Source organism: Nannobrachium achirus (assembly GCF_963921795.1).
Source record: "Nannobrachium achirus genome assembly, chromosome: 7".
Classification (NCBI taxonomy): domain Eukaryota; kingdom Metazoa; phylum Chordata; class Actinopteri; order Myctophiformes; family Myctophidae; genus Nannobrachium; species Nannobrachium achirus.
Window position 1 is genome coordinate 31,788,554 of NC_137816.1, and position 14,726 is coordinate 31,803,279.

General features: G+C 42.8%; 1 protein-coding gene across 1 annotated transcript in view; it reads right to left on the reverse strand.

Moving 5' to 3' along the window:
• unc13c (unc-13 homolog C (C. elegans)) overlaps positions 1 to 14,726 on the reverse strand; it is a gene marked incomplete at both ends in the record, with an annotated part of 262,328 nt that overhangs the window by 174,472 nt on the left and 73,130 nt on the right. The window contains 2 exons of the mRNA XM_080729663.1: positions 1,164 to 1,285; positions 9,227 to 9,396. Of these exons, the coding sequence (XP_080585789.1) occupies positions 1,164 to 1,285; positions 9,227 to 9,396 (292 nt within the window). The remainder of the gene's footprint in view (positions 1 to 1,163; positions 1,286 to 9,226; positions 9,397 to 14,726) is intronic.

Here is a 14,726-nt window from a genome sequence, read left to right on the forward strand (position 1 = left end):
AGCTGACAGCACCGAGTGCCACGCTGCGAGCTTGTAGATCTGCTATTTTTGAAAAGTCGTGAAAATGTTGGCAAATCTTTTAACTCATTGAGTGCCTATCCCGAATTAGTTCGGGATATATGATCGTATCACAGGGTGCCTATCCCGAACAAGTTCGGGATATAAAAAAAAAAAAAAAAAAAAAAAAAAAAAATTTTTTTTTTTTTTGAAAAAATTTTTTTTGAATTTTTTTTTTTTTTTTTTGGACCCCATCAAATCTGGTGAACATGATTTCAATCGCGATTTTGCATGTTCCACCCCCATACAACCCCATCTAACATACAGGGCAGCCATTTTTGTTTACATTACATGTAAAACATAAGGGCGATTATCTCAAGAATGCCTGAACGGATTTCCAATCGGATTTTTTTGTTTGAAAGCTGTGAACAAACTGCACAAATCCACTCTGGATTGCATTGGATTTTTCAGAGCTCATTCTTCTCTGTTTTTTTCCCATGCATGAGGTGTGCAAGGTTTAATCATGGCTAAGTTGACGAAAATAAGGCTTCTAAAATGCTTGGTAGCCAATAGCTAACTTCAAGCTAACTTCATCCTCTTCCTGTACATGCAGTCATGCACAAAGGAAAGTGTTCAGGCAAGTCATGGCTGCAGGGCTTCTGCATATACCAGCATATCTCTATGGGATTTTCTCTGGCCACTGGGCGCCCTCTAGTGGTGAAAGGGGTGGCACTAAATGAGTTAATATACCTGTATGTATTTTTTTTAAGCGAAAATTTGTAACTCAAATTTTGCTTCTGGGGGGTCGCTGGAACAAAATATTTTGAGATGGGTGTCCGACTGTCCGTGGCCAAATACATATCATTTTGGGGGTCCTTCACAAAAACGTTTGAGCACCACTGACATACTGTAGAAACATAGGTTTTTCAAAAAATCTTAGAAGGATTTGAAATATTCAAAGACTTGCACAAATTTTCACAGTTTTTCATAAAATAGCAGAACTACAAGCTCGCAGCACTGTGAGCTTGTAGATCTGCTATTTTTCAATAGTTAAAGCACAACATAATGCGTTTGCAGCCCCCTCCCCTATGAAGAACATTCATGGGAGGCCCGCAGTCCTTGTACCCAGGGCCCAGAACTTGGTGTGACACCCCTGTCTACCGTACCTCATGCAGACAGGTGTACTGGCCGTGGGGCGGAGCCACCTTCTCCCTCTCCTCTCCCTTCATCTCCACGCTGATCTTCAGTCGGATGGCGCCAGACACCGCAGACTTGTCAGTTCTCTTATCTGCAACACACAGGCCATGCCTGTTTGAGTTCTGCGGTGTGGAAACGCTGACAAGGCCCATACTGCTAAGATGTGTTTGTTTAACCGAGGCACCGCAGGAGCATTAACAAGCACGAAATCCAATGTCAGGCGAGTGCACACATTCATTTTTTGCTTCTTGCCTTGCCTTGTCTGAACACCTTTGTCTCTTTGCCCCTTTAATTCACACTTTCATTTCCAGCAGGTTAGACTTCTCTAATAGCCTTTTCCGTTAAAATGCCCAGAGGCTATACTGCTGCAGCTCATTCAGCATGCTGGTGGCAGAGATCTAAAGCATATACTTGTTGGGGAAACGAAGTCATCAGAACAGAATTGTGTAATTGTGGAGAAAACAAAGAGACCCATTCCCTCGCCGAAGTTCTTATCAGCACTTCTTTCTAATCCAGGATTGTCTAACTAGCCGAACAAGCAGATGGCAGCAATCAAGAGAGACAAGATTCAAGAATGACAATCAGTGGTGGAAGATGTACAGTGTTTTTTTTAACTTAACATTAGGCCTGAGGCCGATTCTAAAATCTAAATTCTAGATTTTTCAAAACAGCAGATGTACATGTTCGCAGCACGGCACAAAGTGACACGCTGTGAGCTTGTAGATCTACTATTATTTATATCAAATATATTTTACTTTAAAGAGTAGTTCACCTCCAAAATGACTTTTTTTCTATTGATTATTCACGCCATGGAGACTTTAGTTCAATAATATTTTGAACTCATTGATTCCGGATGGGGACTCGAATTCATTTGGGTCCCCAACCCGGAACGAATGAGGGTACATTTATTGTAATCAAATCTTTGTCTTAGGAATGCGACAAAAACCAGCGCCCACACCCTAGGTGGGGTCGGCGATAAGGCCTTTCTGTGTGGAGTTTGCATGTTCTCCCCGTGTCTCCTAGGGTTGATACCCTCACAAAAACATGAAGTAATCCTGGTCTCAATAATGCCTCCCCCTGGCCAGCCAGGGCGCTTGATGGAGGGGGAAGGAACTGGTTGGAATAACGTGTTCCTTCCACGCGCTACGTCCATCCCAGGGAAATTCCCCCTGTCAGGTGAAAAGAAACTTGGACTACTCATGCATTGAAGGAAGCATGAGGTCAGTCCGTTGTCTCCCCAGGCGCGGCAGAGGGAGAGCAGAGCCCAGGATTACATAGGCAATTGGCAATGGGGGAAAATGGGTTGCAAAATCGTGGGATATAAATTATTTAAAAAAAAGGAATGCGACAAAAAACTAAATATATTATTGAACTCAAGTCTGCATGGCGTGAATAATCAATAGTAAAATAAGTCATTTTGGGGGTGGTGAACTACTCCTTTAAGTAAAAGTAGCAATACTGTACCACGATGCAGATATACTTTAATTAGTAAAAGTCCCAGATATTGCTTTATTAATGCAATCTGCATGCAACGTACCATGGACCGTTTTTATTTGAAGATATGATGACTGAGGAGGTTAGAAGGTACAATCACCACTATAAACGCCCCTCTCTGAGGGACTACAAACACACCAGATGGCAATTCATTCGTGGAGTAGCACACACTCTGCACTGAAGAGAGTGTCTGCCACCAGAAATTGAGAAATCTCAGAGACAAAATTACGAATTATGTCAAAGCAAGTCCGAGCTTGATGAAAACAAACAGCGGAAAGTCAGGTGGCAAAATAAATCCCCATTCCTTCCATCACTGTATAATGTCTAACGGTTCAGTACTCAAAGTGGAGCCGCATCGAGTAGAAAAACAATTTCATCCTCAGAGAACTTGTTCGGCTTCAGCAAACCGGAAAAAAAGAAAAAGAAAAAAAAAAGAAGGAAGAAGAAAAAGAAAAAAGATTCAACTTCTTTTGAGGTATGCTGCCAGCTTTGCTCGCGAACTGGACTGGTCAGCAGTGATGGAGGGCTTTATAAATACTGTACAACTTACTGTACCATTCTTGAAAATCTTGTGAAAAGAACATTTTGGTTGATAGTTTGATTGATAGTTTAGATTATGAAAGATACTTATTTGTATGTACTATACTGTATGCTGTCAGAAAGCTGAACATATTACACCAGTTCTTAGGTCTCTACATTGGCTGCCATTGTGTGATAGAATTGACTCTTTGTAGAATTAAAACAAGACAACAAGACACAGAAGCAGCATTCAGTTACTTACAGTACATACCGGTACTATACTACAATATAAACTTCCAGAAGAGCTTAGAGATCTGCCTCAACTCTGGGTATGTATTTTGTAAGTGTTTCCAAACAGATGAATTGTTTTTACATTTCTTGTTGACCTAAGGCTCTCTCTCAGTCATCCCGTCTGGAGCTGAAAAACAGCTTACAATCTGAGAGTGAGTGTGTGCTTTTAGAGAGGGAGGGGCCACAGCACACGGCTGTAAAAACGCTGCACTGGATTTACAACACAAGGCTAATGAGAGCATCTTTGCGAAACGGATTTTCTTGTTTTCATTATCATTGGAAGCCAAAATCGTAATTTAATCTGAGATGTGATTAATTGAGCAGCCCTGGAAATAAATTAGCTTTGCTTTGTATTGCCTTTCCTTTAAAAAGCTTCACTTTATATAGCCTGACTCTCTAGCCCTGTGGTTCTTAAAGCTTTTTCATGTCAAGAATCCCCAAATTGCTATGTATTCTATTCAGCCATGGACCCCCATCTGGAAATGTTTTGTGCCAGGGACCCCCATACAAGATTCAAGATTTATTTTAAATAGCAGATCTGCAAGCACACAACCTACTTCACTTGAGTATTTCCAATTTCCAATACTTTTGCTTCTACTCCACTAGGCTACATCTCAGATCCTAAACTAAAACTTTAGTTACTAGTTACATTTTGAACTCTAGATATTTACTTGTAACAGAGTATTTCTATATTGCAGTATTGATACTTTTACTTTGGTAAAAAAAAAGAAAATGTAGTACTTTTTCCACCTCTGATATCAATGCTGTTGGGTGGAATCTCCATATTTCAACGTTTTTATATTGTTGTTTTTTCTCCATAAATGAATGCCCTACTTCATCATGTCACACAAGTTGCACAAAAGTAGCCGATCTACAAGCTCACAACAAGCGATGTGATTATAGATGCAGTATTTCTCCCTTTTTTTTCTAAGTGGTTTAAAGTGTACCGGCATGTGACCGGAGGGTTTGTTTCATGAAAGAAATATGAACAAGATGTTCCTTTTTATCACATCTACTGAAAAGTAACAGATTTGGACACACGGTACAAGGCTTCCACCTGAGGTCAACCATATTAATGTCAGCGATAAGTGTAGACCGCATCCTGTCCTGCTCTCATAGCAAAGTGCATCTCTCTGACCCGCATGCACACATGCATTCACAGGCACACACACGCACTTACATGCACACACGCACTTACATGAACACACATGCACTCACACACACACACACACACACACACACACACACACACACACACACACACACACACACACACACACTTACATGCACACACGCACTCAAAGGCACACGCGCACTGTAATAATTGTGATATGCCTACAGTACACATCCACACACCCACAACACACTCCCTGTGAGCAACCTCCTGACCTAGAGTGTGGACTACAGCTGCTGTAAACCTTGGTCACACACGCACGAACGCTCACGCGCACGCACGCACGTGCGCACGCACGCACACACACTCCACGAGTCTACATATGTGCCCTGTGACCCCACCTTCCCCACCCCCCTCCCACTGATCTCCCTGTTTCCATTAACCTCAGACCCTCACAAAGAAAGCCTGGGGGATTCTGAAGCAAGAGCAAGTGGAATAGAACGTTCGCTGGTCATTCTATCCACGGTGATTTATCCACGGTGCCAAGACACATCTGTGATCTTGTGCGAAATCATGAACTCTCCAGACCTCTCAGGTCATCTGGGAAAGGTCTGCTTTCTGTCCATGGAATCTAAACTAAAATGTCGAGAAGCACAGCGTCCAGTTTTTATGCACCACATATCTGGAGCGATCTCCCAGAAAACTCCACATCTACTACCAGTAAGACCCCCTAATCGGGAGATAAGCGACCGTCAGGTAGCATACACAAACTTTAGAAGGCAATCGTAGCCAATCAGGAGGGAAAATGGGAAATCAGAGATACTGTGTACCGCTTTGCGTGATTTTAGGCCAAAATCTGTAGGAGCAGTGTCCAAAAATGTGTTAGCTAAAATTGGCCTGATGGTGGCGCTAGAAACGGGGCATGTGAGATATCAGGCGCATATGTTGTGATTTTTTTCCATCCAAGGAGTGCGTGTGCAAAGTTTGAGGGCCAACGGTGCCAGAGATCAGAGTAGGGCCAAAAGTGTGACGTGACAGACGGAGGGACAGCCGGTGGAGATTTACTTAGTAACTTGCAACATGACGGTCACAACAAATCTCAGCTCTTTTAATTAACAGCAATTATTGAGATCTTTTCAAATCCAGGAGAAATGACAATCCAGGCGTCAAGAAGGAAATAAAATCCAGGAGACTCCTCTTCCAGGACGGTTGGTAGCCCTGGTTTCTATTGTCTTTTAAAGGTGATACACCATGCATTTAAAAAGTATTTATGTCATATTGTTTATGTCCCAAAAACGTTTTTCAAAAGGTTTGAGGCTAAATTACCACTCCTGAATAGAGAGCCTCTCTCATTTTTGAATGGCTCTCAGAGCATTTCAGCTGCAGTACCACCTTTGACCTGAACTGTGCCAATCTTTTTTTTTTTTGAAAAAAGATTCTTTTTTGAAATGTTTTGATTATTATTTTTTTTATGATGACGTCACAGTCGGCAGATGACGTCACAAACGGCAGCAAATCTGGATATCCTGTTTTGAGAACCTGTGGGATACTTTTAACCTTCGCCTTCTCAAAACCAGAGAAAGACACAACGGTCAGAAATGGGACTTTGTGAGGATAGAAGGTGCTAGTGGGACCCCAAAAAAAGGTTTTAAAATAGGAAAAGTGAAATTTCATGGTGTATCACCTTTAAGCTTTTTTGTCCTGAATAGTTGTCTCCTATTAAGGAGACTAGAAGCTGGGCCGCCCTTTGGGCGGCCCAGCGTCTAGTCGGCGACCTGGCCAACTCGGAACAATGTAAATAGGGAATGAATGCCCCGCCCTTTAATGCAAACCCCATTATACCTGTTTTCATAGGACCCGTTTTGACCATTTGTCTGCCTGTGTCCATTTTTGCCCATATATGGAGATATCTGTATCTGTCTGTCGGTGTCCATTTTATGTCCATATATGGAGATCACTGCAGTTATAGTTCTGGGTCCATTTTATGCCCATATATGCCCATATATGGAGATATCTGTCTATCTGCATCCATTTTATGCCCATATATGGAGATCTCTGTATCTGTCTGTCTGTGTCCCTTTTATGCCCGTATATGGAGATCTTTGTGATTCTGCATCCATTGTATGCCCATATATGCCATATATGGAGATATCTGTTTATCTGCGTCCATTTTATGCCCATATATGAGATTTCTGACGCTTTTTCAAACAATCGTGGGTCGGGTCGGGTTGAGGCCGAGCACTGCACTACCTGCTGCGGTGGGGAACGCACGTGCCGAATTTGAAATAGGGAATGAATGCCCCACCCTTTAATGCAAACCCCATGAATGCCCCACCCTTTAATGCAAACCCCAATATACCTGTTGTCATAGGACCCGTTTTGACCATCTGTTTGTCTTTGTCCACTTATGCCCATATATGAAGATCTCTGCACACACAGTACCGGTTGCGGAAAACTCTGATGTCAGACTTTATGCCCATATCTGGAGAACGCGCGTGCCGGTGGGAAGAAGGGTTCTCGAGATACGCGGATTACATACATACATACACATTCACAGAGATTTTGTGTTGACTCATGTGGCGTACGTGATGTCAGAGCCTTTTATGAAGTGATGTCACAATGACTCAGCGCTTGCGCCGATTTCCTCCGGAACAGCCTGATGTCAACAATCAGCTCCGCATAAGGAGATTCCGAACGTTTCGCGCCGGTTTCGGAAAACCGCGAGTCGGGTCGGGTCGAGGCCTGGCACTGCACTCCGCGCGGCGGCGGGGAACGCGCGTGCCGAATCTGAAGCCGGTGGGACGAACGGTTCTCGAGATACGCGGATTACAAACAAACAGACAGAGATTTGTCGCATTTATAGATAGATAATGGTGTTACACTTCCTTTTCACAGAATTCAAATATCCTTTCATAATGTGTGTCTTTAGGCTGCTCGCACATTCTATCCATTATAGACCTCCAGACCAGACTGGAGTAAGAAGACAAGGGCTGGCGGCCATGCGAGACTATCTCTCCAGTGACAGAAAAAATAAACTGACTGAAATTCTACACTACAGTCAAGGAGAGAGAGATGAATGAGAAATATGACACTCAAAAATGATTGAACTGGGTTTTGTAGAGAAGAGAAAAGAAGAGGCGAGATTGAAGGAGAACTGAAGTAGCTTATGGAAGAGAGCAACAGGAGGAGGGATAGACCGGGCGTCAGTGAGAGGACTCTTTAAACATTAATTTGCGGACATTTTAAAAGGCCCTGTGCGACAGCACGGGTGAGGGAGGGGTCACTATTACTGGGAATTGCTCCCCATTTAGCTGGAGAGGCAAACAAAGAGTACTGCATCCGCTGGTCATAATAGTTCAACAGAAGTGGGACTCCCATTATGTTGCCGTTTATCCTAGCATGGTCCTCCGGCGGCAGAGAGGAGGGCCCGGCTAGGCTGCTAAGAGCGAGGAATGAAGGACGGCGCCTTGAGGTGACGGCAGACATGTCCGTCTAAATCTGGGCCGTTGGCGGAGGGAGATTCAAATGAGCTCCCCATTATTGGACACCAATGTCAGACTCAGTACTTCGAAAAGCTATACTTCTGTCCAGGAAAACCATAAAACAGACATTGAAAGAACTCTGAGTTTAAGAGAACACATAGCTCTATATTCTGATAGTAATCAGTGTTTGTTCAGTCGGGTCGATACCAATTTTAACCAATCAGGAGAGAGAACTCATACGGGATAAACATGTGAAACTGGAAGTGATGACACGAAGAAGTGAGCAGACAAAATTGGAACTGCGGACCGGAAGACAATCACTCTTTCCTGATTGGTTGAAATTGGCAACCCACGTGAAAATTTATTGTCTATTTGTTAAAGCACTGGGGGAACTGGTGAGACCCCTGTTATTGAACAAACACTCGATAGCAATAATTATTATCAGAATATAGAGTTCTAACTTTTTACCAAAAATACTTTTTGTTTTAACAAAAAAGAAATATCACTTCCTCTACCTTTAAAGGAAAACGTTTGATAACCACCATTCTACAGCATGCAGACTCTCTCTTTCCCTGGTGTTTTTAGCCCAGGTGGACGTGGTTTTGAGATTATAGTTTCTGTGAGGGTTAAGGTTAGGTTTAGGCATTGTTTTTGTGAAGGGTTAGGTTTAAAGTTAAGTTTAGGCATAGCGCAGGGGCACACAGCCCTTTTCATAGATTCCATATTGTTTCATTGTTTGACACAATTATCAGTGCATGTTGGATTCATGTCAATTTATGTTTTCAGATATTTAACCACTTGAACCGTCAATACTTGATAAACTTGACCTTTCACTCTGTACTTAGTCTGCTCTTTTTCCCCAATACACCAAAGCTCTTTGCCAAAAATAGAAGATCTACAAGCTCACAACGCCTCGCAGCTCAGAATATGGACACTAGGGTTCAAGTGGTTGATATACAAAATATATATCACTCAAAGATTTGGAGGACCCCCTGTAGTAACTCTGAGGACCCCCTAGGGGTCCCGGAACCCCTGTTGAAGACCCTTGGCATAGTGTTTGTGAGGTTAGGGTTAAGGTTAGGTTTAGGCACCCTGAAACATGTTGTTGTTGATGTTGTTGTTGTTTACGTACCCAGGTTGTACCACACGTCCATCTCGCCGCTCAGCATGCGCACCTCGATGATGGTCTGACCCAGGAAGTCGTCCGACTCGCGCTTGAAGTGCTGCTTGACCCGCGACTTGATGTCATCGTCCTCGTCCCACACACGCACCTTGATGCGGTCGGTGGCGTTGTGGCACTCGCTGCGACGATAGAGGACAACAGAAGAAGAACAGCACTTTAATTGATAACTATAAGTTATACAGTATAAGTATATTTTGATGTCAATACCAATATGTTAATATTGAGTCACATGCTGCTTTTCCTTAAAGGAGCACTTCACCAATTTCTTCACATAACTAGTCCTGACTAATGCTCTTTATAACATTGGTTCTCAACCTGTGGGTCGGGACCTCCAGGGGGGTCCCCAAATTATTTTGGGGGGTCCCCAGATGATTAACTTAATGTGCAACATTGTTTTTTCACTCAACAGTAAACAAACCAACATAAAGTTTAAGTGTATAGAGTGTATGCACATTTATAAAGTGACAATTTAAGGACTTTTTAATACCTCTAAAATGACAAATTAAACATTGGCCAAATTGTCAAATATTAGAGGCAGAAATTGTGAAAATAGCCGATACAGTACATGCTTACATAGATCTTAGTACATAGAACTGCTATTTTCACAATAGAACCGTATAATACAAAATGTAATGCCTCAACTCTTAGTGCTGGTCAGGGTGGGGGGGTCCCCAGTTAAAATATGATTATTTTGGGAGTTGCGTCCTGAAAAGGTTGAGAACCACTGCTTTTAAAAGCACCATAATTCTGTCTATTCACTCACTGGTGGGGTGTGGATAGTTCAGAAACCTGTCTACCAGTGACCATCAGTGATGGCCACTGGTAGCTAATAGAACCTGCAGCCTTTGTCTTCCTGGAAAGTTATCATTCTATAATAGAAGCCAACGCATTAATAAAACGTTTAAAATCTTTGAAATGTCCAAACCTGCCTACAGTACATTACCAAGTCAGTCACTGGTAGGCAGGTTTCTGAACTGTCCACAGCCCTCCTCCAAAGAGTGAGTAGACAAAAATGGTAGCATGTTATAATGAGCATTAGTGAGTGTGTGTGTGTGCGTGCGTGCACGTGAGTGAGTGAGTGAGTGAGTGAGAGCGTATATCAGTAGTTAAATTCAAGCTGACGCACAGCCTATGACCTTACAAGCTGCTCCCACTGCATCCATTCACACCAGATCATCACAAATCACAAGGCAACTAACTGTACAGCAAGGAGAGGAACTTGGAGAGAGAGCATGTTCCCCCAGTGAAGCTCCTCACTTTCAGGGGAAAATAAACTGCCAACGTTGGGGTACGGGTACCATCAGAGGTCCAAAACGGACCCTTTACGTGTCATTAACTCCGGGAGTGTACAAAAGGAACCAAATTGTTGTTATGTTGGTATGTCCGGTTTTGTATTCATCATTTAAAAAAGAATTTTTTGAAAATAGTTGCGACAGTCTTTTAGATGAAGCAGGACTTTACTTTATGAAAAAGCGTACAAATTTGACAAGGTTTCCGTCCAGACAGTGACAAAATGGACCATCACAGGTCTATTCGGTTCCTTTTGTACACTCCCCGAGTTAGATTAAAAACTGAGAATTGCACAGTGTAGATGGGTTCCCAAGAATCAAACTCTGATCAAATGGGGGTCAGTGAACTAATGCGTGTATGTCAAACTGTATGGCCGACGCTTTGGAATCAATGGTCGGCTCCCTCCCCAAGACAAAGACGCAAGGGGTCGGCAGAGACAGGTGCTATACAAACATGGGGGGAGCTGGCAACGACTAGAGTAGGGAGAAAAAAGCAATTTAACAGTTGATTTAAAAAAAAAAAACAATAATGGTGCAGGTCCCATGTGGATCTGGGACTCCATGGGGCCATGGCAGTCATCAATGACATAAAGTATAACTCCATATTTGGGCAAGGTTTTCAGCCCAATCTGACCCCTCTTTGACTTCAATTCAGAAACTATAAAACATAAATATGTGAAAATCAATGTGGAGGTACTTCCTTGGCCTGCTGGCAGCGTGCACAAGATATATGGCACTGAGAAGTACACGCACGCACGCACGCACGCACGCACGCACGCACGCACGCACGCACGCACGCACGCACGCACGCACGCACGCGCACACACACACACACACACACACACACACACACACACACACACACACACACACACACACACACACACACACACACACACACACACACACACACACACACACACCTAAACTGTAACACACACACGTGAACGCTTCGCCTCTTTTTGAGCTTGTAGATCTGCTCCTTTTGATATGTTTGTGTGACGCTGTAATTACCAGTGTTCTGGTGAATTTGGGGAGTTGTATACCAAATCCAGGAGACATTCAGGAGAAATGACAATTCAGGGGCGCGGCAGGAGATGGGGTCAAAATTCAGGAGACTCCTTCCAAATTCAGGAGTGTTGGCAAGCCTGACAAAAACACACACTCACACACAGCATAAACGCTGCTCTAGATGCCTGAGGCCTTCGTCGCCACGCTGTAAAGAGGACCCATTCATTGTTTTGTCTATTCACACAGAAGCACATTGTCATTTATTTAAATGGCAGGTGCCACTTGCAACTTGTCATTTACCTGTTAACCTCAGGCAGACAGGGGGATGTGTTACAGGGAAAAATGCCGCCACTCGGTGATTCTGTCCTTCAGGTTAACGGAGGCGTTTCGGCTCTATGCCTTCATCAGCGTAAATGATTCATGTGATTCCGCTGATGAGGGCACAGAGCCCAAACGTGTCAGTTTAAAACATGACATGTTGCCTTTTAACATTTTAAGTAAAATAAAAAGTGCCAAAGGACAGAACGCGAGTGCTGTCATTTTTCTCCTAATGTTGAAGTGTTTGGGGCCATGATGCAACTAGTTTGTCATACTGAAGTTGTGCTCGCGTTCCTTCAGAAACCTCTTATATCCATATTCTTTTCATGTTTTTTGTGCAAATTAACGCCCTTCTTGATCATACTACAGCATCACAGAAAAGTCTTCAAGCTTGAAACGTATGTGAAAAGTAACACTTTTGGACATATGAGATTTCCACCCGACAGAGATGATACAGTATGTTGTAATTGCTCTGTTAACCTCAGGCAGACAGAGGTGACATTTACGTTTTAACGTCACACGGACAGATTGATATGTTGTCATTTACATTTTAGCAGACTCTTCATCCAGAGTGACTTAGGACAAAGCTCCACTGCAGCCATCGGGCGTCGCTTCATCATCAACGCAGGGTTCCCTTCCCTTTTTAATCAATGAAGAGTGCTCCATTGTCGATGTTGCGTTGCATTGTGCTGCGTTTGGTGGCGACATCCAACCTCAAAATTCGCCCTGGTTCATCGGGCGACACCCGATGCCTGCAGTGGAGCTTTGACGTTACACTAAGCAAGGTAAAAACTAGGTCAAAACTAAAAACAAACAATACATACAGTAGTATGTATTCTTGGTTCTTGGATCATACGTAAACCAAGAACCCAGCAGTCTAGTCTAAACAATATAAGGTCCAAAAATAATAATCATTGAAACTATAGAAACTATAGGAAGCAAGGTAAACACATTAACCTAGCATCTGTCTAAATGATATGCTATCTAAATTGCATTTTAACCTAATGGTCCAGTGCTACGTGGTGAGGTGGAGTCTAAAGAGTCTTCAGATTACGGTGGGAAATTGGGAGTGAATCTGTAGTTCTAACTGCAATGGGGAGATCTTTCCACCGTATGGGAGGCAGGTGAATCATACAACAGCAGCGACAGCACACAAATGTGTGCGGGGAAGATATAATTGGCATAACGACAAAATTGGTGAGTGGTTAAGTGGCTCCTGCGTTCAACAGCAATGACGACCAGAAGAAATGAAAACCTGACAGATTACACTTTGATCTGACTTCTTTGAGTGCGACAGACAGACAGACAGACAGAGACACACAGACAGACTCTGCGGTATTATTTTAACTAATCCTTTTCTAAGTGCTGGCTGCTGGTGCACTTGTCGGGGCATTCTGCTCTGCGCCGAGCATCAAAGTAATGTATCGCCTCTATTAATCTACAGCGCTGTAGCGTGGTAAGGTACGGCTCGATGGGAAGAAGAGTTTTATTATGGCCATCACTAGAGTCTCATTTCGGGTATGGATCCAAGTCTGTAACCACCACTTGTGTTTGTGTGTGCATGTCTACCATACACGCACCGCACGCGCACACGCACGCGCACGCACACGCACACGCACACACACACACACACACACACACACACACACACACACACACACACACACACAATCTCCAGGATCTCAGCCCTAACATAAAATGCCTTGAAGTTTCTCACTCAGCATCAAAGTTATTTGCATATTAATTATTCAAATGTCTGCATTTTATTTGTGATGTATGATGTGTACACTACAACACTAAATAAAGACACAAACGAACACAGACATGCTATGAACAACAAGTTTAACTCACATTAGAAAATCATGGTTTTACAACTACACTTCAAAAACTGTACATGTCGTGTTTTGGGAGGAATTGCTCCAGCACATGCATGCATGCATCACAGAATAAGCTGCTGCGTGAGATATCTATCTCTCTGGGGTTGTTCTTTAAAGCTTTATCTATTACAAATTTATAAAAACTAAACGTAATTTCTCTGCTAATGCTGTTTGTTCCCAGACCTGGAACAAAGATGTACACAATAATCCTTTGCATTTGTTGAAACCTGCTTGCATTATCAGATAAGCATCACATAGGAAAGTAAAAGCCTTACTCAAAGCTGTAGACAATCACAGCGATATTTTGTCAACAAGAGATTTTTTTTGTGATTGTGAATTTGCATAGATAATGCACCGTAATGCACTGATTGGATTAACCACTTAATCCATATTCTAAAACAAACAAAAAAAAGCAGATCTACAAGCTCACAATGGGCCGCATCTTTGAACATTTTTGAAAACGTGGACGCCAGCTTGAAAGTGGTTAAATCCACCCATCTGGCATAGTCTGAGTTATAGGAATAATACCAGGTTTGGTAGGATTTGAGAGAATTATATGAGAAACCGGCTCCCAATATGGAATAGGATCACGATGGAAATAAGCTAAAAAAATAAATAAAAAAATTAATAAAAAACTACCTTATCTGGATCAGAGCACTTGGACATCTCTACAGAGATTTTCATCTGAGCATCTGACCAAGTGGTGAGATTTTCATCTGACCAATTAACACTGCAGTCATTCGCCTGCCGTGTTAAGTTGGTCAGATGGGTGGGCAGTGTATGTGTGTGTGTGTGTGTGTGTGTGTGTGTGTGTGTGTGTGTGTGCGTGCGTGCGTGCGTGCGTGCGTGCGTGCGTGCGTGCGTGCGTGTGTATTATCCTTTTTTTTTTTCTTTTTCTTTTTTCATATCGCCTATGTCATAGGTGGAAACTTCATATATCCAAAACTGTTACTT